The 25583-nt window shown below is 43.7% G+C and overlaps 1 protein-coding gene across 2 annotated transcripts in view; it reads right to left on the bottom strand.

The window, feature by feature from the left end:
- The window catches only part of MAP2K3 (mitogen-activated protein kinase kinase 3), a 73658-nt gene that overhangs the window by 37273 nt on the left and 10802 nt on the right, over positions 1-25583 (bottom strand). The window contains exon 1 of one of the 2 annotated variants that reach the window (XM_036741160.1): positions 7619-8027. The exons of the other annotated variant lie outside the window; for it this stretch is intronic. Within the exon in view, the coding sequence (XP_036597055.1) occupies positions 7619-7634 (16 nt within the window). The 5' untranslated portion in view covers positions 7635-8027. Of the gene's footprint in view, positions 1-7618; positions 8028-25583 lie in introns of those variants that run through there. 2 annotated transcript variants of the gene reach the window in all.

Raw genomic sequence — 25583 nt, 5'->3', positions numbered from 1 at the left:
AACTGGAGCCTGATTCTGAAGGGCGTTAAATATTCGAAGGGGGAAAAAAAAGAGGAATATGTATTTTATCCCAGAGGCAAGAGGGAACCACTAGACTTTGCTAAGTTGAGGGACAAGATTCTGGGCTGTGAAAGGTAACTCCTCTCTGATTAAAAGTCATCTCAACTCCAAAAGACTCATGATGGAAAATGCTATCCACCTCCAGAGAAAGAACTTTGGAGTCTGAATGCAGATGGAAGCATACTGCTTGCTCCCTTTTTTGTTGTTGTTTTGTTTCTTCTTTCTCTTGGTTCTTCCCATTAATTCTAGTTCTTCTTTACATCATGACTAATGTGAAAATATGTTTAATATGAATGTATATGTAGAGCCTTTATCAGATTGCATGCCATCTTGGAGTAGGGAGGAGGGGAGGGAGGGGGAGAAAGTTTAAAACTCAAAATCTTATGGAAGTGAATGTTGAACTAAAAATAAATAAATTATTCTTTTAAAAAAAGGTAAGTCATCAAACGACCCCTAAAACACACCCAAAAAAGACCCTCCTCTCAGGAATTTTGAGGGAGGAAAAGAAGTGCCCTGATTGGACCAAGCTGTACTGGAAAGCCTGACTCCCCAAGGTATCCCAGTAATGAGCCTCTCCTGCCTCTCTCTTCACAGCCTGAGACCTAAAGCCCCACGTTAACTAGGTCCCCTGTGGGCTGTGCCTTCTAAAGCCCATCAAGACCCCAAAGAAACTGCCCCAACCTAAATTCATCAAGTGAGAATTAGGAGCTAGGCCTAGAGCTTTCCTTGGGGACCTAGAAGCCCCAGAGTCGTTACTATCATTACCACCAGCAGGGATACCACCCCAGAGACACACCCCCACATGGTGTGTTCAGCTTTCTAGGGCAGGACAGCCTTGTCCTATTAAAGCTTACGATCGCATTAAAATGTGGAGGGCACTTTGTATGTATGTGTGTACATCTATACTAGATATATATGTATACATACACAGATATATGAAATCTATTTTTATAAGACATATTTTAAATGCATTAGGAAGCTCACAGTTTCATGAATCATTGAGGCAATCTTTTTCCCAAGAATTCTTTTGTAATACTGTTGGGTAATAGAAAGACACTAGATTTGTAATCAGAACACCAGGGTTTGAATCTCAGCCCTGCCACTTACTTACTGGCCGTGTGACCTTGGACAAGTCATTGAAGTTCTTGGCATCAGTTACCTCCTCATAAAATGGAACTGAAATACTTGCATGACCTACCTTATAAGACATCAAAAGATATAAGTAAGGCAGTAGATGAGTCACCATCTAAACAATCAATTTGGTGATTTCAGGTTTTCACATGTAGAACTGTGTGTGTTCTGTTTTGGGGTTTCCCTCCCTTCCAAACAAGGCACTTGTGTTATAGATGGGGACAATGGAAGCACTGTAACAACATGTCCATCTAGTACAGACACTCCTAAATCTAACCACACCTTAAATCGTCAGATGACCACTCTCTCAGAGGCAGTGTTTGGTGTAACCATATAGCCAAAAAGGCAGCCATGTAGAGTATGCAAATAACTTCTTTAAGAGAACACTTCCAGGACTTACATGAACTGATGCTGAGTGAAGTGAGCAGAACCAGGAGATCATTGGACACAGTAATAGCAACATTGTGCAACAATCAACTGTCATAGACTTAGCTCTTCTCAGCAATAAAATGGTCCAAGACAATTTCATGGAATGGAAAATACTATCCACATCCAAAGAAAGAACTATGGAGTCTGAATGCAGATCAAAAGATAATATCTTCACTTGTTTTTTGTGGCTTTTCTCTTTTGTTCTGTTTCTTCTTTCACAGCATGACTAATGTGAAATGTTTACATGATTGCAAACGTATAACCTATATCAGATTGCGTGCCATCTTGGGGAGGGGGGATGGAAGAGAGGGAGGAAGAAAAAAAATTGAAACTCAAACTCTTATTAAAAAAAAAGAACGTTGAAAACTATCTTTACGCGTAATTATAAAAAAGTAAAATACTATTTACCAAAAAAACTCAAATTTTATCCTAGAGTAAATATTTTAAAAGATAAATTCTAGAAAATAAATGCTTATAATTAAAACACTAACCAATAAATATTACTTATGGAGTCTATGGCCCTGGTGCCAATAAAAAAAAAAAGACCACTTCTAAAATAAAAATTTTTTTGAAAAGCAATACATCACCACCAAAAAAAAAACCCTAGTGTAAATAAAGCATAGCATCAAAACTTTCTTTAAAAGAGAGAGACCACTTCCAATGTAATAGTCATTTTAAGTCAATAGCTAACCAGTTTTAAAATCATGCTAGTCCACTGTAGGTTTACTGACCCCAATCAAATCTGATCTCTTTTCCTTCTTTAGCACTTTGTAACTGTCTACTCGGAGAACGCTTGTATTAAGTTAAAAATTGCTAGTATGTTGCCTTATAAGTAATACACCATTTTGCATAGATATTTCAGCTTTCTAACTAGACTATAAACTCCTCAAGGGCAGGGCCAGTCTTCTACTTCTTTTGATAGCACCCAACAACACCTCACATGGGGCTTTGCACAACAAAGGCATGATATGCCTAAGCATCACCATTGACACACAGGTTTGTGGACTTGCAAAGTACTTTACATACATTTTTTCATTTGATACTTCCATATTATTCCCCCATTTTAGAGATAAGGAAAATGAAGCCAATAAAGGTTAAGTGATTTGCCCAGTGTCACACCACTAGGGAGTTCCTGAGGTTGTATTCAAACCTAGTTCTTCCTAACTCCAAGTCCACATTATCCATGAAATGCCACTGGGTGGCAGGGGTCCTGTTTTAAAACTTTTGTTGTTCAGTTGTTTCAGTGGTGTCTGGCTCTCTGTGACTCCATTTAAGGTTTTCTTGGCAGAGATATTGGAGTTGCTTTGCCATTTCCTTCTCCAGCTCATTTTACAGGTGCAGAAACTGAGGCAACTAGGGTTAAGAGACTGGCCCAGGTTCACATAGCTAGTGTCTGAGGTCAAATTTGAACTCAGGAAGATGAGTCCTCCTGACTCCAGACCCAGTGCTCTATCCCAGTGCCACCTAGCTGCTCTAAAATTAAAAATTCTATAATTTGCCACCTAGCTGCTCTAAAATTAAAAATTCTATAATTTGCCAGGATCTAACATGGTATTTCCCTAAAGATGCCAAAGGGATCTAACAGAAACCCTTCACTCAATGGAGTTAAAATCCTAACAGAGGGGTCCCCGGTCTAAATTAACTTGGAGGACTCCATATTTATAATGGCAAGCCACCCACCCACCCAGCCCCACCTGCAATTGCAGAGGTAACCCACAGGGACTCCAGGTACTATAGTGGTGATAAAGGGGAAACAGAGAGCTTCAAAACACCTATCTCCAGGCAGAGGCCACTTAATGAAGCTCGATGCAGTGGGGCAACTTGGAGTCAGAAGTCCTGGTTCTGAAGCCCGGCTACTCCCTTCCCCTCCCTCCGACCATACTACCTGACTTGCTGCTCATCACCCACCACCATCCATCTCCCCTCTTTTCTGTCTCTCATGATTACAATGGTCTGAACATCCTTTCATGTCCTTTCCCACCAGCATCTAGAGCCTTCCCTTCAAAGGTTACTGTGTATCTCTCTGCTTTGTCAGAAACTTACATAGCACATGCTGCCTCTTGGAACACTGTTGAGGACAGAACATTATTTTGCTTTTGTCTTTGTATACCCAGCGTCTAGCGCCAGGACAAACATCAGGCACTTCCAGTGCTAACTGACTGACTGAATCCTAGGAGTCTACGAGCCTAGAGGGGCAGCTATCCATTCCACACATACTGAGAATCCATCCTTTGCAGGACAAGATACAAAATGTAGGTAAAATCTGCTATGATCCCCAGCCTCATGGAGCTCAGAGTATGAGAGAGGGGATAAAAGACAAACAGATAACAAGAACACACAGTAACAATGCATGATAAGTATATTAGAAATGTGCAAAACATGGTCACACAGCTTAAAAGGATGTGTCAAACCGGGAGTGATGCCACGGTTCCCCACACTCACTGAACTTTCCACAACATCATCCCACCCCTTAAAGGATATGACAAAAGAAGAATTGCAAATGATTGCTAACCACATGAAATCATGCTCCCAATCACTAATAAGCGAAAAATACAAATCAAAGGAGTCCTAAGTCCTCCCATCCAGCAAATATGACAAAAGATGGCAATGGTCAATGTTGGAGGGATCATGTGAGAAGACTGTCCCACGGGTATGTCGGTGGAGCTGTGAATCAGTACACCCATTTTTAAGTGACTAAAATGTCCATCCCCTTTGGCCCAGACATTTCATCTCAAGGGGGTCGCTGATAAGAAGCTTAAATGAACTAAAGAAGAATGAAGTAAGCAAATCCAAGAAAACAATATATACAATGACTACAGTAATGTTAATGGAAAAAGCAACACATGGAAAACAATCATAAGGGAATGTTGTAAAATTCCAAAGAACAAGCAAGGCCCCAAGAAGAACTAGGAGAAGAGATCCCTACCCTATTCTTTGCAGAGGTCAGAGGTCCATGGGTGTAGAACACTGCATATATTTTCAGACTTTTTTGATGTATTCATCAATTTTGCTGATTTTTTCCTCCTCTCTCTTTTTTAAAATATTATTTGGTATACAGCAGATGGCTCTCTGGGAGAGGAGAGGGATACTGGGACAAACTTTGGTGATGTCAAAAGCAAAAGCTATCGATAAAATTGTATTTTAAAAAAGGAGAGTGAGGCCATACGGTTAAAATATAATGATCAAAAGCTTAGCCTCCAAAAGAGGCTTGAGAATTTGCCCCCTTTCTGCATGGCAGGTGTTGGGAGTACAGGTACAGAACACTACATATGAGTTTGCATTTGGTTGATGTGTTGGTTAACTGGGTGAAATTTGCATTTATTTCCCTCCTTTTTAAAATCCTTCATTTAAAAGGATGATCCTCTGGAAGTGGGGAGGAAGGAGAGAAATACTGGGAAATTTGGTGATGTAAAAAACAAAAGGTATCAATTTGCAAAAGTTTTAAAAGAAGATGGGGCCAGATGGTTAAGAGAGCCTCTAGTCCAGGCAGGAACATCAATAAAAACATCCCTGACTGAGCTCAGCCTAGAACTCAGCACAGTGCCTGGCACAATGCATTCTTAGTAAATGCTTGCTGATTGACTGTTAGTTCTCTTTTGGGATTAAATTGGGGAGGACGGAAAGGTATACAGTTTCCTCCCTCAAGTCACAGTTTCTTCCAAGCCAGGGGCTTTCCTGCTACTCTTACCAAGGGTTCAAGTTAGGAAAAAGAAACCTGAATGCATGTATGTAGTTGCCCTGGGCCACGAGCCCAAGCCTGGCGCCTAAGAGGTGGGTGGGCAGGCTCTGTGTGACAGCTGGCCAGGCTCCCACTCAGCACATCTCAGCAGTGTGTGATGAGCACTTGGGAGTGTGATGTCAAGGCCATCCCAGCAGCTGTGAGCCTTTACCTTTGGAGGAGGAAACCAGACTAACAGAGACTGCCCCTCCCCCTTCCACCTGCTCCCTGTCCCCCCCATGACTCACCAAAGAGGCCTGCTGAGAAGCAAGGGAAGTGTCTTGGCCCTCTCCCAGAGGTAACATGGTACGGTAGAAAGAGCCAGACTTGGGTTTGAATTCTGCCTCTGGGGCTTCCTGGGTGACTTTAGACAAGTCCCTTAACCTGCCAGGGCCACAGTCTCCTAATCTTTAAAAAGGAAGGGTTGGTCTGGTCGGTCGCTGAGGTTCACTGGTACAGTAAAGAAAGGGTTGGACTTGGAATTAGGAAGACCTGGGCTCAGGTCCCACCTGTACTGCTTTACTGCCTGTGTGACCCTGGGTAAGTCACAACTTCTCAGGGTCTCAGTTTCCTCATCTGTAAAATGGGGAGATGGATTAGGTGGTCTCTTCCCGCTCTAGTTCTATAATAATCCCTTCTTCCTCCTCTTTTGACACCCCCTCCACCAAAAAAAAAAAAAAAGCACTCCACAACGATTTAGAAGTCATTCTGCTGTGCTTCCTAAGTCACATGACCTCAAAGGCAAGCACTTCCTCCTTCTGGGCTCCTTCTCAGAGGCCTTTCTGCAGCCTCCAGCCTTAACAGATCTACTAACTTCCTCAACTGACAGGTCAATCACACTTGCCCGTCATCCAGACTACACACATATTTCCCCTCTCTGTGCTGTAGCCCAGGTTTCTTGGCATGGGCAATTCACCTCATTGATTCCACCTGGCCCCAATGCATCAGTCAGAGGAAGGCCAGGAGCATAGGGACAACACCAGAAAATAAAACTGTTTGACCGAACTGACCTTTGAACCAGCACCTCCTCCCCAGCGCCCAGGCCACCTGCAGTTAAGGCTAGTGGAAGCCCCACCCCCCCCCCCAGGACCCAAACACTCCAGGTGCAGAACAAAGCCCCAGAGCTTCCAACCTTCGATTTCCTGCAACTCTGGTGCTCCATCAATCAACTGCCATTAATTGGTCTCTTGCACAAGCAAAAAACCACTAAATACAAGGAGGTGGGTTTAAGGAAAAAGGATAAAGGAGAGAAGTAGGTGTACATTTAGGGAAGAGGGAAGGAGGAGGAGGACCGGGAATCCTAGCGCCCCTGGAGACACAAGAATAGGATCCAGGTCACCAGGGGTAAACCGAGCAACTCCAAAACATTTTAGCTAAGGAAACACTACATTGAAGCTAAAAGGGGTAGCTGGCTGTCAGAGGCTCCTGTGATTACCCTGAGCAAAGCTGATGATACCACAGCCCAGAAATGAGTAAATCAGTGTGGTTAAGGGAGTGAGAATGCTAGTGAATAATCTGTGTTGGAGCAAAGTCTTTCAGACAAATTCCCTTATCTCCTTGCTAGGGACAAAAAAAAATTGTTACGAACACATAAATTGGCTAACCACAAGAGAAATTAGGAGAAACAGCAGGGGGAGGTGGAAATAAACATTCTATAGACACATACACATCCCATCTGCATTCAAAACAGGGTAGTAGAAAAGTAATCGTTACCAACGAGCTCCACCACCACCACTGTGCTCATCACCTGTTCCACCTCTGCTGATACAGGCTAGTGAACTGCAAAGTTTGCACGTCCCTTCATCCACGCTGGGCCTGCCCCATTCAAGGGAGGGAGGTGGGGTGAGGGAGGGACCTTGGCTGTCCAGGAAACACCCAAGCTAGCACCCACCCTTGCCCACCAAGCTCCACTTAAAAATATATACACACATACCCACTCAATCTTGCAAGCAGGCAAACTGTAGTTTGTTTTTGTTGTTGAGCTGTGTTGTTGGGTTTTTTCCCCCTGAAATCACCCCAGTTAATTCTCTGCCTACCTACCCAACACCGACTTTCCAAGCAAATCACTGTCAATAAACATTTGCATTTTCCATTTGGGGGACCTTCCAGGGAAAGGGAAAATGCAAGCAACCAACGCACCGTTAAAGCAAAGGTGAAAATACCACCAAATTAAGTTAAACAATCCTTGTTTAAATAACTAAACCACACTAGGGCTCCCCCGCTCCCACCCCTCGCCACCCTAGCCCCATTTCCACAGGTTTCCGACATTGCAACATATACCTTGCCTTTTGTCCATGGCTTCCCCGAAATGAAGCAGAGAACCAAGTGCGCCTGGGGGCAGGAGGGGTGGGAAAAGAAGCCAAGGGGTCGAACTCAAAAGCCCTTCCAGCAAAACATCCTTAAGGCTTACTTCCCACAAGAGCACAACAAACAAAAAAGGTAGGTGCACCGGAAAGGTCGGTGACCTTTTGCAAGTGACCTGGGGCTTTGGCCCCGCTGCCCCGCTCCCCTCCTCTCTCCTGACCCAAAGCAATTTGATAGTTGCAAGATTCCTAATCCTGCAGCCTGGGGCGGGAGGGGCAGAAGGAGAGAATCCGAAAGGTAGATAGAGGGGGGATTCAGGGCTCTCTCTCTCGTAGGCAGGAGCCGTGGCAGCTGAAGTTGGGCAGTTCCAGCTCAGATTACACTTGAAAGCACAGTTGTAAAAGCTGCAGCAGTTAACTATCAGTGACGTAAAACAGGAAACTGGACAGAAGCCAGAAAACATGGAGGCGCTGAAGCACAGGATTGTTTTAAAAAAAAAAAAAAAAAAGGAACACACACAGCGAGAGAAAAACTTTCTGGATCGGGACACGTGTTATGGAGACTACACTGGCCGCTTTTTATTTTAAATGTTCTTTTTTGAAAGGTCTTTTTCTGGAAAGGAGACAAATGAATGTTGCAGCGTCCTGTTTCTAAAGTGGCTTGAGTGTGAATTCTCAACATCTAAGCCAACTTTTGCAATTCTATCCAGTGAAATACCCCTTTCTGGCACCCTGGGAAATGTCCCTCCTGGCCTCCAGGTGCTATTAGAAGCGGCTTGGGTCCATTGCACACAAACCTACGCCGCCAATTCGATCCTACCCCTCTCACTCCCCTACTAGTTTCACTTAGACTAAAAGTCTGCAAAAAAAAAAAAAAAAAAAAACCAGCTTCCCCTTGCCTGCTGCTAAACCCAGTTTGTAAGAGTTCTGAGAAAGCTGGCTAGGTCCCCAGGAAAAGTGCTTCAGGAGCAGAATTCTTCATTTCTTAAAGTGCATGATCCAACATGACTGTTTCTTTAGCGTAATATGCTGGTGCCTGAAACAGTCGGCTGCATGCTAATTCAGCATTGGACAGCAGGCACCCACCTCCAAGATGGGATTTAAACTTGGAGAGATAGGGGCCAGCCAGGTCAGGCAGTAACTGCCCCTTTTCTAAACTGTGCAGGTATCTCCCCACTTCAGTGCTGCTCTCGGAGTATCTCCAGAAACAGAGGAGTCACTGGGAGCCTGTTCTGCAAGAGAAATTGTGTTTATTTCCCCCTCCTGATGATTCACCTCCCCTATCAGTTTCGGAGCAGCCAGCAGTCCAACCCACAGCACTGCAACCTGCGTCAAGAGTGAAACTAGAGCCCTTTGGAGGCTGAGAGTACCAGCTGCCAGTGTGAAGAAGTACAGGCTGCCGTGCCAATTTAACAGCTTTGAAAAATAAAATTTAAAAAAAAAACACATCAGCCTTGTTTAAAGTAGGTAAGAGGCAGGGAGTCCTGGGCCACACGTTATTTATTCTGGGTAACACAGATGTCAAAGGGCCCCAACATTCGCCTGGAAGTGACCAGATCTGAAGTTTATTTGTCCTGCAGGTGCTGTTCAGATCACAGGATCCTAACAGACCAGGACAAACAATGGAAACATCATGCTGTAGTCTACAAGGGCACAGCGTGTTCAAAAAACAGTCTGCAGACAAGAGTAGTTGGAGAAAAGAAGCAACGTGGGGCTGGCTTTCAGACAGTGGTTAGGGTATGATACGTTTCAACCGAAGGTATCTCCTGGCCACCCCTATCAAATCTCTTCTTCATTCTTCTTGCTCAAGCGTCCCCATTCCTCAAATCAGGATTCCTTGCAAAGACTTAATAGGAACAAACCTGGCACATGCATTTCTTGCCAACAATGTACTCCTGTTTCAAAAGCCAGTAAAATGGAGCATATGGGGTACACATATGAAAAGCCAAGAGAGAAACTCCAGGAACAGAGAGAGCCAGATGATATGCCAAGAATCAGCTAGAAAAAGGGGCAGTTTAAAACGTGGGACTCTTAACTTTGTGTCTATGAACTTGTATGTGTGTGTTATTTTTAAATAAGTACATCGATTTCTTTATTTCAACATAACTGGTTTCCTTTTAATCTTGTGTTCTATGCATTTAAAAACATTCTTCTGAGAAAAAGTTCATAGGCTTCACCAGACTGCCAAAGGGGTCTATGACACACAAAAAAGTTAAGGTTTCTCTAAAACCGGTTTGTTTGCATGTAACTTCGGGCATCACCCAAGATCTGGTAGTATTTAAGTTCTTGGGGAAGGAACTGGTTTTTAGTAGTTCAGAGGCAGCTAGGCAGCAGTAGATAAGAGGGTTGGGCCTAGAGTCAAGAAGACCAGAGTTCAAATTCAACCTCAGACACTTACTAGCTGTGTGATACTGGTCAGGAAATGTAGCCTGTTTGCCTCAGTTTCCTCAACTGTAAAATGGGAATAAATGGGAATCTACCTCCCAGGACTGCCATGAAGATCAAATGACACATTTGTAATTTGCAAAAAGTACTCAGTACAGTGCCTGGAACATAGCAGGCACTAAATAAATGCTTATACCCTTCTCCTCCCCCCACCCCCCCAGTGCCTATTCAATGAATAAAGAAATGAATGCACTGAGGCCTATAAGCCAAAGATCTTGAGATCAAGTTGCATATGGTCAAGGATACAGTCTACTGCTCTTCAAGAAGGCTCATGAGAGTCTAATTTCTGAAGGGATGAAGTCTTAGGAAAGGCAGACCATCAGAAAGAGTTAAGGACGATAGAAAAAGTCTTGGAGACAGCCTACACCAGAGGCGTCAAACAGGCTGGGTGCTGCCCAAAGCAGATTAAAACGTAATTGGGAAATGTTTAACAAAATAAATAAAAATATAATAGAACATAGATAATGTTAATGTGGTTTTCTAAGTCAATATGTGGCTGCAAGGATCCTTATGTACAGTTTAGTGGCCCATTTCTATCTAAGTTTGACACTACTGGTCTACATAGATTGTATATTCAGCTATCTGTCTGCTGGGTTTGTCTCAAAGAGAGTTTCTCATATGCCATCAGACAAGGAAGTGTGAAAGATAACATATTCATCTCTCGAACAGAACACAGAAAAGCTAAAAGAAAATTCTGCAGCCCCCAGCCCTAGGCTATCCTGGAGGCCCCCAACCCATCTTCCAGGTTCTCTTTCCTTTGATGCAGTCAGCCCTTTGACAAAAGTAGAAAAGTCTACTTTCTCCAATATCAGCAGAAGAGGGAAAGCTCCAGGAGGCAATGAACTTGTCCTTAGGGTATCATAACTATCTTTGTATAGCACTGTAGGGTTTATAAAGTACTTTACAAATAACATTTCACTGTATCTTCGCAACCGCCCTGGGAAGTAGGTGCTGTTATCAGAACTGTTTTGTTGTCTAGTCATTTCAGTCGCGTCTGACTCTTTGTGACCCCTTTTGAGGTTTTCTTGGCAGAGATACTGGAGTGGTTTGCCATTTCCTTCTCCAGTTCATGTTACAGATGAAGAAACTGAGGCCAACAGGGTTAATTTAAGTAGGCCACATTTGAACTCAGGTCTTTCTTACTCCAGGCCTGGTGCTCTATCCATTGCACAACCTAGCTGCCTTATCTCGATTTTACAGATAAGAAAATGGAGGCAGGCAGAGGTTAAGTAACCTTCCCAGAGACACACAGCTATTAAGTGTCTGAGGAGGGATTTGAACTCAGATCTTCCTGAATCCAGGTCCAGTATTTTATCTATCTTTAGCTGCTCATCTAAACACATACACACACACACACACACACACACACACACACACACACACTCACTCTATACGCCAAATGCTGTAGAGATTCAAAAGAATGGCCATCAGTTTCAGCCTACATAGAATCTTAAAATTCAACTTGAGAGATGATCTAGTCCCATCTCCACACTTTACAGATGAGGAAACTAGACCTAGGGAGGTTAAGTGACCTGTTCTCAGCTATACAGAGTTAATGGCAGAACCAGAAGAGCTCAGGAACCCTGGCTCCCAGAGGAGGGTTTTTTGCCACCAGACCACACACTAGCCTCTAAAAGAAAAGCCATGGAAGAAATCACTGAATCTCAGAAAGGACAGAACCAGAAACCAGCAGCTGAACAGGAATCCCCTCTAGAACCTTCCCTAGCCCACTGTGGACACTTGAGATCTCTGCTCAAAGATCTTCAGTGATGGCACACTCATTATTTCCTAGACCAGCACATTTGACTTCTGGACAGCTCTGTTTCCCCTCCATCAGAATGGCAGCTCCTTGCTAACAGAGATGACTTTGTTCAAGGTCTTTATATTCCTATCACCTAGCACAGTGCCTGAGAGGTGCGTTGCGGTTGTTTATCCTTCATTTTCAAAGATGACCAACAATATCACAGGGGGGTGAACTGGATTTTAGTGAGACAGAGCTGCACAGAGTCATCAGCCTCACTCTCTCTTCCAGAGTCATTTAGGTCCAGTGGCAACGAAAGTCAGGACAACTGGCTACAGCCCAGGATGCAGTGGATGACCTTGGTGTCTTCGATGTCTGACCAAGCTCTAAGCGCTCCACAGCACCTGCTTGAGTTTCCATCACGGCTCTTGGAACAAACTGTTCTTGTCTGCCCATTCCGCCAGAGGGAGTCTCCACACGCTTAAGGAAGACATCCCTCTTACTCAACAGGAGTGAGGCCTATTTGTTACCCTCAACCTGGTTTAGCCAGGTATGGCCACGTGCATGTGCTTCTTGGAGCCACAGTGAGAGATAAAGGTGGACGTGAAAGGTGGCTGAGCAGCCCTGAAAAGGGCTCAGCAGGCCCTTACACCAGAGGTGCCAGTCCTCCCTGAACACTCCCATACACCCCAAGAGATATGTAGAAGGAGCTTAGTAAATGCTTTTGAATGAGTTGACTTTTTTCCCCTTATTTCTAGCTGAAACCTGTCTCTCAACGCCTTCACCCATTGTTCCTAATTCCTCCCTCTGGGGCATGAAGTAGAAACAAAATGTAATACCTGCTCCACAGGACACTCCAGTTACACTCCAGAAAGGCAGTGTGTCATAATGGTTTTGGAGTCAGGAAGACATGGGTTCAAATCCCACCTCAGACATTTGATAGCTCCAGAATTCTGGACAGGTCATTCAAACTCACTGAGCCTGTTTCCCCATCTAAAGAAACAAGGATGATAAAAACCTCTACTTCAGAAGGCTTGCGTGGGACTCAAAGCAGATAACGTAGGTAAAGTGCTTTCTAAATGCTTAAGTCCTGTGGAAAGGTGAGCTCTTATTTATTTACAATGTCCTTCTGAAGACGTGGTGCCCCAAACTGAAAACATTACCGCAGATAAGATCTGACCCACACAGGGTAAACCAAGACCACCGCCTCCCTCATTCCGAACACCATGCTTCCACAGTCACTTCCAGGCTGCCTATGCTGGGGCCATCCTCCTCATCTCAACCATATTCCCAATCCTCAGACTCTAGCTTGGGTACTCTGGTTCTGTTAAGTGAACTTTCACCTCACCTTGACCAGGACCAGGCCTCCATGACAATTCACCACCTCCATAAGGTGGGCATGTGTCTCCTCCCTCCTTACCTCCCCCCCCCCCCCCAGCTCCCTTTTAAGTGCAGTCTCCCTCATTAGAATGTAAACACTCCTTTGAGGGCAGGGACTGTCACATTTACCTCTACTAGTGTCTACCATACTTAGGGCAGCTAGGTGGCGCCATAGTGCACAGAGTACAGGACCTGGAGTCAGGAAGATTCATCCTCCCGAGTTTGAATCTGGCCTTACTAGCTGTGTGACCTTGGGCAAGTCACTTAACCTTGTTTGCCTCAGTTTCTTCATATGTAAAATAAGATAGAGAAGGAAATAGCAAACCCCTCCAGTATCTTTGCCAAGAAGACCCCAAATAGAGTCACGAAAAGTTACAACAAATACTTAGTACAGTGCTTAGCAACAGTAAATACATAAAAATGCTTCCTCCATCTCCCTAAGATGCTGCATTTACAGGCAAGACCTTTAGGTTCAAATTCCAACTCTGACAATTACCTCAAGTAAGAATCTATCCAAAAAGTTTCCCAAAACTTAAAAGCACTATATATAAAGATGCAAACTGTTTTGTATTACCTACATGACACTGGGTAAGGCACTCCCTCTCTGGGCCTCAGGAACCTCGTATATAAAATGAGGAGGGTCAGACCTCTAAGTTCCCATCCGGCTGTAACTCCTATGACCTGCCTGCCTCACACTGTTGTCATATAAGGAAATTGTTCTGCAAACCAAGTTATTAAAAGTTTTGTAATAACAGTCAGAATTTAATTTCCTGTTTAAATAGGAGAGAAAAAAAAAGTAGCAACAGTAAGAAAAGGTGTTTTCCAAGACTCACCTGAGGACAGAGGTCTCCCACCCAGAAACCACTGCACATTTGCCTGATTTACCCAAAGGCAAATGATGATTCCTGGTAAATGATGCCCAAACCATTCACTGCCCCAGCCTAACACCCAAACCAAGCCCTGATGATGATGTGGCAACAGACTGGGGTTGAGTATGAATGAGGAGGTAAGGATGACACGAAGTTGCAAGCCTGAGTAACTAGGTCTCCCATTGCATCTGGGGCCCATCTCCAGTCATCCTGACCTGTGTCTTGCCACTGGATTCTGAAGACCCTAGAGAAGAGAGTGAGGATGATGACTTTGCCCAGCCCTCCCTCACTTAAATCCAATTCACTTCCAAGTCACGGCATCACCTTCCTGCCATCATTGGTCCTCATGGAGAACGAAGGACGAACAATAACAATAGGAAAGTCTGCAAGACGGAAGGGTTGGGTGGGGGTAGGGGGAGGGGGAGGTTTACAAAAGGGGGAGATAATGAGCTGTAGCTTGGACATGTTGAGTTTGAGATGTCTGTGGGAGATCCAGTCCAACATGTCCAAGAGGCAGCTGGTGATGTGAGACTGCCACTCAGGAGAGAAGTTATCAGGAGAGAAAGAGAGAGAAAGCATGGAAAATCACCTGGTCTTCTTTCCCTTCTCTATAAAACAAGAAACAAGATGATCTCAGAAGTTCCTTCCCACGTCTAACAGCCCTGTGATTCTATGGTTTAATTCTCAACCGAGGAATATTTCCACTATATGGAGGCATAAGTTACCTAACCAGTTATACCAGATTCAAAGTTGGATCTGGTACCCACATCCCCAAATAGCTAGATTCTGGAAACAAACTGAGCTCTAGATGATAAGCTAGCCACCTATCTCCATCTGACTGTGAGCTCCAGTGCTTAGAACAGTGCCCGGCACATAGTAGGAGCTTATAAATGTTTACTGACTGACTAGTAAAGCCCAGCCCCTCCACAAAAAGAAACATTAGTTCACGAACCCATCCACCTAAGAAACTATCAGGCAGTGGGTCTGATATAACTACACCAACAGCTGACATTTACACAGACCTTTAAGGCATCATGTAGTGTTTGTTTTTTTTTTAAATAATATTTTATTTTTTCCCAATTACATGTAAATTTTTAACATTTAAGTTCTGAGTTTTAAGTTCTATCCCTCCCCCCCACCCCCAGACAGTAAGCAATCTGATATAGGTTATACATGTGCAATCATTTATATAGTGTTTTAATGTCAACATCTCGTTTGATCTTCACAGCAACCTGTGAAGGAGACAATACAAAAATATTATCTCTATTTTACTGAAGAGGAAACTGAGGTTACAAGGGGTACAGTGACTTGCCCCCTGTCACAAAATTAATACCTGATGGGGCTGGGGAATCAGACTCATGTCGTCATACCCCAAGTCCAGAGCCCTGTCTACCATACCACTGTCAATTCTTAATTATTTGTTCAACAAACACCTACTAAATACAAAGACCAAAAGGAGAAAGTTCATATCCTTGAAGAGCTGACATCTCCTAGCTGCCTGAGGAATATAACAAATACACCAACAGCATCCAAATTTGGCCTGTGTGTGATCTCCCTGCAACCTCTAAGAATCCCTAATTGCCTTCAAAATTGATCTCAAGTCCTATTTCCTACATAAGACTCCTCCTCCTCCTCTTTTGGAGGCAATCAGGGTTAAGTGACTTGCCCAGGATCACACAGCTAAGTAAGTATCTAAGGCCTGCATTTGAATTCATATCCTCCTGACTCCAGGGCCAGTTCTCTATGCACTGCCCCACCTAGCTTCCCCTGTATGGCCTTTTTTTTTTTTAAGGCTTATTTTCTTCAGTATTTTTTTTGGGGGGGGGGTCTCCTTTAGCAAGTCACTGACTTGTTTTTCATGGTTTTCTCGCATCACTCTCATTTCTCTTCCCAATTTTTCCTCTACTTCTCTAACTTGCTTTTTCCAAATCCTTTTTGAGCTCTTCCATGGCCTGAGACCAGTTCATGTTTTTCTTGGAGGCTTTTGATGTAGGCTCTTTGACTCTGTTGACTTCTTCTGGCTGTATGTTTTGGTCTTCTTTGTCACCAAAGGAAGATTCCAAAGTCTGAGTCTGAATCTGAGTCCGCTTTCACTGCCTGGCCATGTTCCCAGCCAACTGGTCAGGTATGACTGTAGAGTAGAGAGTACTTGGTCCCAAGCTTCAAGGGCTTCGCTGTTGTTTTCAGAGCTATTTCTACACAGCAAGGTCTGCCACACCGGCGCTCCTCCTCCCCCAAGAACCGCCCACCCAGACTGGACTCAGATCTAAGCAGGCTCTTCACTCCTGCTCTGATCCACCACTTAATTCCTCGAAACTGCAGCTATAGTTCTGTAGCTGTACCACCTCCGGGGGAGGGGGCCAACAGCAAACTCCCTTCACTCTGTCCCTGCAGTTTTTCACACTAACCTCGTTTGTTGTCTTTGGTGTTTGTGGGTTGAGAAGTCTGGTAACTGCCATAGTTCACTGATTCAGGGCGCTAGGGCCTGTTCTGCCCAGCTCCCTGACTGGTTGGTCCGGGCGCATGCTGGGCTCTGCTCCCACTCCACCCCCAGCTCCGTGCAACAGACCCTACCCAGCAACCATCCAGGCTGTCCTGGGCTAGAACCCTGATTCCCTCTGCTATTCCGTGGCTTCTACAGCTGTAGAATTTGTTCAGAGCCATTTTTTATCGGTGTTTGGAGGGTCCCTGCTTTCCAGCTGCCATCTTGGCTCTGCCCCCCCACATGGCCTTTCTTGATAGCCCATCCAGGTGCTAGTGAGTCATTACCTTGAATTATTTTGAATAGAGGCAGGCAGAATGATATAATGAATATAGATCCAGCCAGGAGCCAGGCAGAGCTGAGTTCAAGCTCTACCTCCGATATATAGAGCCTGCATGATCCAAGACAAGTCCCTCTATGCCTCAGTGCTATAGGTGAGTAGTGTGAGACTCAAAAAAGAAAGGGGGGATGGGACCACTGAACCACACATAAGGATTCCTGTAAAACGCATATTGACTTAGAAAACTATATAGTAACTTTATCTATGTTCAAATGTATTTTGTTTATTTATTATTATTATTATTTGTTTGCTTCCCAATTGCATTTTAATCTGGTTCAAGTTGGATCAGGAGTTCACTCTTAGAGAAGGTGACAACCTCAACTGGGAGTAACCTATACCAACAAAACTCTTCTATATACAAGGTGTCCTGGAAGTATTTCATGCAGTTTTAAGCTTTAATAACTTCAGAAGTTTCAATACTACAAACCCATTCAGAAAAAACTGAAAGCTTATTTAAATTTATTTTACATGGGACAGCTAAATGATACAGTAGAGAGAGTACTGAAAGAATTCTGAAAAGGCTGTTTGGAGCAACACTGTAGGGAAACTCCTTGGCCCAGCATTTAAAGCTGAGGAGTTTGTATTTCAGCCTGTAAGGAACAGAAAGTCACTGAGGACTTAACTGATCCTGTCCTATCATTAGGTGTGTACTCTGGGAATGTAATCAAATTATCACACTGGCTTAAGCCAAACATAATAACAATTAGTTAAATTAATTAAATAAAAGTCAGGTATATGTTGATAGATAGATATAAACATATTCCAAGGTCACAAAAATTATTTTGGTCCATAGTTTCAAAAGTTGATTACATACTTTCCATCTCCCTTCCGCTTTCTTTTGATCAATTTTCAAGGAAGTCTGTATTTAGGAGGGGAGTGGGGACCATAAATGTGTTTGCTGTATTCCAGTGGAATCAAATCAAATAGAAACAGGAGCCACCAATTCATATAGAAGGATCCCTGCTCCCCATATGGGCTTAGTTTTAAAATGTAATGTTCTCTACGTTTTATTGTATTTCTATTTATTTTGTTAAAGATTTCCCAATTAAATCTGAATCTGGTTCAGCTGCACTCAAGAGTGCCGTGGGCACATGGAGGCCTGAGCGTCTGACACCTCTGCTGGAGACAAAAGCTCAAGTTCTCTCAACCTACTGACCTAGGGAGCAGTAAAAGGTGGCAGTGATAAGGAGGGTAAATGCCAGAAGAAAAATTTTGCAGCCTAATGATTTCTGAAAAGTATTTAGGCTAGACCAGACAGAAATCTGGAAACACAAATGCCACCCAGACAGAACAGTAAGAGCTAACAGATGTCTTTTTAGCAGCATCAACAACCCTTAGGAAACAAAACTCCCCTGGCAACCTAAAATCTTATAATAGCGCCCATTGATCAAGTACCTTATGTACAGTTTTACTTCCATGTTATATATGAGGCTGCTGAAGCTCCAAGTGGGGTTAGGTGACTTGTGCCAGCTCACACAGAGCTAGCAAGGAGCAGAGCTGCAACTCCAAACCAGGCAGGGTCTTTTCACCACCCCTCTCCAAAACTGGATAGGGGGGAAGGGTTACCTTCACCAGGAAGGCTGCTCAACAGATGGGCAAACAAAAGGCCTTCTGTAGAAGTGCAAGGAATTCTTTAGTTGCTGCACAGAGCTCAGAGGAACGTACTGTCAGCATACAAGACCAAGGCTGCTGGGTAGGATCAAGATTTTCCTATTAGAACACTGCACACATTCCACTTGGTCAGGGGCCAGCTTGCTCCAGCAGAAATTCTGCTCCCCATCTGCATTCCAGGCTGCAGGGTACCCCAATAAGCCAGCTCCTCTACACAGTAAAAGAGGGGGTGTGGGCATGCATGTGCACACACATGTACGTGTATTGTGCATGCATTTGCACAGGCACAATGTTTCACCAGTTTTGAAATGAAAACCACAGCTCTCCCACAAGGGAACTGAAAAATGTCCTGGCTTTGGATTGCACTTAGAAACTTGGGTCCTCCTCTGCAGGTTTTAGGCCTCCTACATGGCTGCAGAGCTGGGGAGAGGGACCAGAGATCAACCCCAGGATAACCAAAGGGTAACTAAACACTCACTGTGTCAGGTCTGAAGCTCTTTCTCCTCCCCACCTCCCCTTGCTACCGTCAAGGCCTGCACTTAAAACCCAGGCTCTCAGAAAGGTGGTTTGACTGCCTGCCCAGGGCTAGAGTTGAAAAGCAATGCCCCAGAATCCTCCTTCCAGCTGCCTCCACCCCGCTTCGGTGGTCACAAAATGGAACATTCCTGGAAAAGGACTGTAAGCAAAACAAAAACCCCAAACTCCCAGGCATATGCAAGGCAGCAGGCCTCATTGCCTCTAACTAGAACTGGTAGGAAAACAGCTGTCTTTGGACGAGCTCTCTGGTCCTGAGGCTGGCTGGCTGCAGACAGCTTCATAAGGAGTTTGCACAACCGAGTAAGAGCTAGGTGTGTGGTTTTACCAGATAACACAACATCTCCAGTGCACAGAGCCTGACCCGAGGCATGAAGCCAAGTATAGCAGCTATCCAATGAAGCCACCCTCCCCAAATATTGCTTTCTGAAACGCTCCACAGCCTTCTCCCAGGGGACCCTCCCAGGATTCTTCTGATGGGCTTCACGCTTCCTGTTTAATTAGGATCCTAGCATATTAGAGCTGTCAGGCTGCAGGGAAGGCCCTGCCCATTCCAGCCAGACTGCTAAGAGGGAAATTAGTAATTCAATCAGAATCTTCAAGTGCTGTTTTGTTGGGCTTGGAGAAGAAAAGCACATTTGCATCTAAGATAACAGAAATTAAAGCTGCAAACTGGTCACATTTTGTTTTCCATGGAACATATTTATGCAACTACCAGTAAGGAAAATCAGACTGAGGAACTGGCTCTTGAGAAAATCTTGAAGAAGCCTAGTTTCTTACAGCTTGTGGCTTCACTGTATAAAACTGACCCAAAGCAGTTCCAGCAAAGAAAAGCAAACTCTCCTTCCTACGATTAAGTACCATTGGGCAGAATGCACCTTTACCTACTAGGAAGGGAGGGAAGGTTCTTCTCTACATGTAGTTCTTATACAGGATAGCATTTCTGAAAGCAAATCTGTTGATATGACCAATACAACGACCAGCCATGATTCCAAAGGACAGACAGTGAGCGACGCTGCCCACTTCCTGACAGAGAGGGGATGGACCCAAATACAGAAGGAGGACATTTGTGGACACAAAGTGGAAATTTGTTTTCCTTGGCCATGCATATCTGTCATAAGGGTTTGTTTTCCCTTTTTTTTTTCTTTCAAATGTGGAGGGAAAGCAAAGAAATGATTGTTAACTGAAAAACATAATAAAAAGATTTTTACAAACCTGGATCTGTTCAAATCAGCACTGCAGTACATTTCTGTCACCTAACTGTATGACCTTTAGCAAACAGGGTTAACATCCATCCTTCCTACCACCTCACAGCTTGTCCAGGGGATAGTCCTTTGAACAACAAACTGCCACCCAAGGGTAACTGGCACTATTATTAGTCAATCAATCCACAAGCATTCATTAAGCATTAGGGTGCCTGAAACTCTGCTGGCTCTTGGGATACAAAGACAGAAGGGAGACAATGCCCGCCTCGAAGGAATTTACATTCTATTCATAATTTACATTTTGGGATCACCAAGCAGATACCAAAGAGAGGATATGGGAATCAATTGCAGAATCTTTGAAATGAGAAGGGACCTAACTACCTCATCTTAAAGGTGAGAAAGCACTTTATAGGTCCAGAAAGTTTCAGGGATGGGGAACCTGTGGCCTCAAGGCCACATGCGGCCGTCTAGGTCCTCAAGTGCATTCCTTTGACTGAATCCAAACTTCACAGAACAAATCCCCTTAATAAAAGGATTTGTTCTGTGAAAACAAACCATTGATGGTTTGTCCAAGGTCTTTCGACAGGCCAGAGTTTTACCCACCACAGCAGGCATACTGAATCCTAAGAGATTCTTGCCTAAGTAACTTTGAACTGCTGAATTCTGCTTTCCCCCGCATTTCTCCTCATTCATATACCGGGGTTTCTTGCTCCTTCCACTGTGATTTAGAAACTGGGTGAGGAGGGGGAGCTCTTTGCTCTAATGCCACCAATTGGAGACACCTGGTCCTCAGAAAAAAAAACAACAACTCTTGGGGATCTACAATTTTCTCATCATATCTTGTGGCTAGTATCCTTGCGAAACACAATACAGGTACCCAGCTGGGCTTCTTAAGCCCTTAAACCACAGGAGGGCAAAAAGGAGAGTCCCTACATAGTCTCACTCTGACTCAGCTCCCTGGACCCACAGGCTGACATTCCACCACATAGCTTCAAATGAGTTTTTGGAGGCAAACCCAATTCCTATGCACGTATACAACTAATGTACACTATGTTCCAAATGTCTTCATCCCAAAAAGGGTGGATTTTGAGGGCTGGCAAAAATTATCTACCATAGATAAATGCATAACACTAAACCTACTCACCTTTCACCATTAAAAAACAAAACGACCTTTTATTTTTTTAACCCAGGAAGGTAAACTCATGTGGATAGAGTCTTCCAGGCAACATCTTTTGACCAACACATGCTCACATCCCAGCCTGAGTCACACACCTGCTGCAAGAAATGTGGTTCTTTGAAACAAACAAAACTTCCCTGCCAAAAAATAATTTTTTTTAATTAAAACAACAACAAAAACCCTGCCATCCCAAAGCCCATCTGCCAAATACATACATGTGTACTAAACTGAGCTCCTAGTAGACTGGGCATTCCCCAGCCAAATAGAATATCTTTACTAAGCAAGAACAGTGAGTAACTTTCTCACTAACCAAAGGTAATGGGGAAGGGCTGGGGGAAGGGGGGAAGAGAAGAGGTAGAGAAATTTCTGGAGAAATCCTGACTTCCCTTTTTGCAGAAAGGGCCCCTAGATTTTATAAGGCTCCCACATGGCAGAATGACACTTTCACCACTCTCTTTCCCCCATACATATACAAAGAAGGCCACCTGGCAAATGCATACATATACATCACCATATATTTACTTGTTTGTCTGTTTAAATGTTTTCATCTAATCCGGGACCCTGTGGGGTAGAAGAGCTGGGAGAGAACCCATAATGAGGACCTACCCAGCAAGAGCACACACCCAGTGGGATTACTGCCAAGGACCATACTCAAAGAGAGCAAACAACAACTACCTAGTCCTGGTTCTTTTGTCCTTTCATTTTAAACCAGGGAGGCCAATTCCCCATTTCAAGGGAAGAAGGGCATTGTTCATTCCCTACTGCTGGGCTTCAGAGTAAAAACTCCAGCAATGGGCTAAAACAGCAAAGAGGGGCAGGAGGCGGGGGATGACCTGCCCTTCCATACACCCCTTATGAAAGCCAGTAATCCAGCGGTTTGGATCTTATTGTATTTGTCTCTATTCAGGTCCTGCCTTAGGAAAGGAATAGAGAATAAATCTTTATTTGCAAAGATCTGACCTCCCCTCCCTTTATTTCTTCTCTCTATAGGGACCTAAGCTCCTATAGTTTGACTATCACGTAAAAGAACGAGAGGTTTCTTTCAGCCCACCCCTTTCCTGGGACCTTTAAGGAATATTATTTTTTTCCCCCAATTATAAAAAAAATCTATTTTCTCTCTATCTCACATTCCACCCTATGCCAAATCGAGAAATGTTATCTTCTTAGTCTCTTAATAAGTTTATCAAGCCACTTTTTATATTTTATGTATTTCTTTGTTACACTGACAGTAAACATCAGTAACAATTACTTTGCTTTAAAAAAAATTGTAAGGAAGAAAAACATTCAGTTCCAAATCTCTTGAAAACATGAATGCAGCAGAATATTCTCTCATCAGGATAAAAGGTGTCCCCTGCATATGCTCCATATGCATGCACGCCTACACACACACACACACACACACACACACACACACACACACACACACACATACCATCTAGCTAACAGCCCATGGCACCACGCCAGAACTCAGAAACCAGCAGGAAACATGGTGCCTCTAAGGAGAGATCACTGAGTTCCTGATCCCTACTGTTTCAAGCTGGGAACTGGTATCTGGCTACCAAGCCCCGAGCCACTGATTTCTTCTTGTATGTAGGCCCTGGGTCTCACCAATAACCCACCTACCTGGAGAAAAAACTCTCTTGCTTAAAAAGCTGGGATTTCAAAGGCTATACCCGGGGGCCTTGGCAGCTCCTTAACTTAAGGGAGGGAGATCAGATTCTTGCCAAGAACACGACTTGGCACCTTCAACTGAGATGACCTCCTTCCATATGTGTGCCTCACCCTGTAAATCATTAAAGAAAGCTCCCGGAAGCAGCCAGGAATGGGACAGGGTGCTCTGCTGAAGGTCCCAAGTCCTACTCTTGGCAAACATCTGGTTTCCATGGTGGGAGAGAAGGGAAGGCAAAACATTCCTTGACAAGATCTTAAGATCTTGCCCAAGGCACTAGGGGTAGTCCTACCCTCACTCTTTCTGATCCCAAGACAGGCCAGGAGCACGGGCTACCAGACATGGAACTCCTAACCGTGCCTCCTGCAGCAGCCAGACTCTCATCTGTCACTGAGCTTTGGTGAGCTGTAGTCACACTATCTGAATTGGGAGCTCAGGATATCATTTTGCAGGGCGAGCAGTCATCCAGACTCTGATCAGCCATCAAGCAGCTGCCCAGCCAAGCCTGCAGGTGCAACACAATATCTTGTCTCTGTCAGACAATGGTTCCAAGCAGAACATGTTCCCCGCTGCAAAGGCCCCCGCTTCAAAAGGCTAGTCCTAGCATGTCTGGCTCACACTTCTGGTCAATCCTGGGCAGGCTGTAAGTCAGCCCCCAATTTGTTAAGCTGCAGGATGCTGGCCATCTGAGAACCCAGAGTTATGGAATGCTGGAAAACTCTGGTCCCAGCAAGGAGTGGTGGGGCAGGACAGAAAGCAGAAGGACAGAATTATAGGATAAAGGAAAGCAGCATCTCAAAGACACAAGCACAAAAGGAAAGGAATTCCTTTCTAGCACCCATCCCCAAAGCTCCCATCCAGGAATTCCATCCTTAATGGGCTATTTACTTAAAATAAGCTCAATGAGTCAACACTATGATGTGGTTACCAAAAACAGCTGATTCGATCCTATGCATAAAGAGAAATATAACACCTAGAAACAAGTAGGTGAGAATTTGTCCAGACTCTTCCGGTCAGGCTACAAATGGAATGTGGCATCTCTTTAGGAGCAAATCAGCATAAGAGAGATACTGACAATCTGGAGTGAGAAAAGAGGATGGTCCCTAGTGAAGAGTCTGGAAACCACGCTTTACACAAACAAGTGAAGAATGATATTATCAAGGAAAAAGGCTTCAGAACTCTGACGGAAGGAGTGACCAGTCCTGTCTTCAGAAGAGAGCCAGGGAAGCCTGCTTCCCACCTCTTAGTAGAGAGGAGATGGACCGCCAAGTGCAGAATGAAACATACATTTTCAAACATATCCAGTGTTTTGCTTGAATAAACTTGTTATAATAATTGCACGTGTATGACCTATATCAGATTGCTTGCCATCCTGGGGAGGAAGGAGGGGAAAAATTTGTAATTCAAAATCTTATAAAAATTAACGTTGAAATCTATCTTTACATTGGACAATTAATTGGAAAAAAATAAAACACTATTAACAAAAGAAAAGAATATATTTGTTACAAAACAGGACTTCTATGGGTGGGGAAGGAGAAGAGTTAATGGGCAGTAACAGAGATGCAAAAAAAAAAAAACCCAACCCGGATACAATGAAATATTTTTTAAAACACAAAGTAGAGAGCAAAAGGAAGGTCAGAAAGGGACACAGATAAACAGGGCAGTTATTAACCTGTTAAAGTTAATATATGTAGTTTAAAAAACAAACTATGTTACAGAGACTTACAGTTTCATATCCTATTCTCTTTTCTGTTCTTTTTTTATTGAAATGTTCATGTTTGTTAAGTTACTAATAAGAAAGAAAATTTGTATTTTAAAAAGCAGATGAATGAAACAAGTCAAGCTGTTAAATCAGAGGGGAAAAGATCCCAGTCCTCACCCCCCACTCCAGAGACAAATATGTGAAATTTGTCTTCAAATACATGAAGAACTATCACCTGGAAGAGGAAGTGAGTTAATTCTAGGCAGCAACAAGGGAGAACTAGGAGCAAGAGGTAGAAGTTACAAAGATGAGATTAACCTAAAACAAGAGACAGAGACAGACAGAGGCAGAGAGAAAGAGAGAGACAGAGAAAAATAACACTAGAAAATAAAACAACCAAAATTTTAAAATGAGCAAAGAAAACTAATACAGTTCAATTTAAATGCAGAGTAAAATAAATGAATCTGCCAACGTACCAGGACCAAAAGAGATGTAAAAACAAACCAAACAAGATAAACTTGAATAAACTGAATAAATAACACACTCAAAAAGTTAAGTAATAAATGGAAATGCTACAAAAATGATTGTTTTTTGTTGTTCAGTTGTTTCAGGCATGTCCAACCCATCTGGGGTTTTCTCGGCAAATACACTGAAGTGGTCTGTCATTTCCTTCTCCAGCTCCTTTAACAGATGAGGAAACTGAGACAAACAGGGTGAAATGACTTGTCCAGTCACATAGCTAAGTGGCTAAGGCTAGATTTGTTCTCAGGAACTCCTGATTCCAGGC

This window comes from Trichosurus vulpecula, chromosome 1, assembly GCF_011100635.1.
Source record: "Trichosurus vulpecula isolate mTriVul1 chromosome 1, mTriVul1.pri, whole genome shotgun sequence".
Taxonomy (NCBI): domain Eukaryota; kingdom Metazoa; phylum Chordata; class Mammalia; order Diprotodontia; family Phalangeridae; genus Trichosurus; species Trichosurus vulpecula.
The sequence above is the reverse complement of the archived record's forward strand: the minus strand, read 5'-3'. Positions and strand labels throughout refer to the sequence as shown.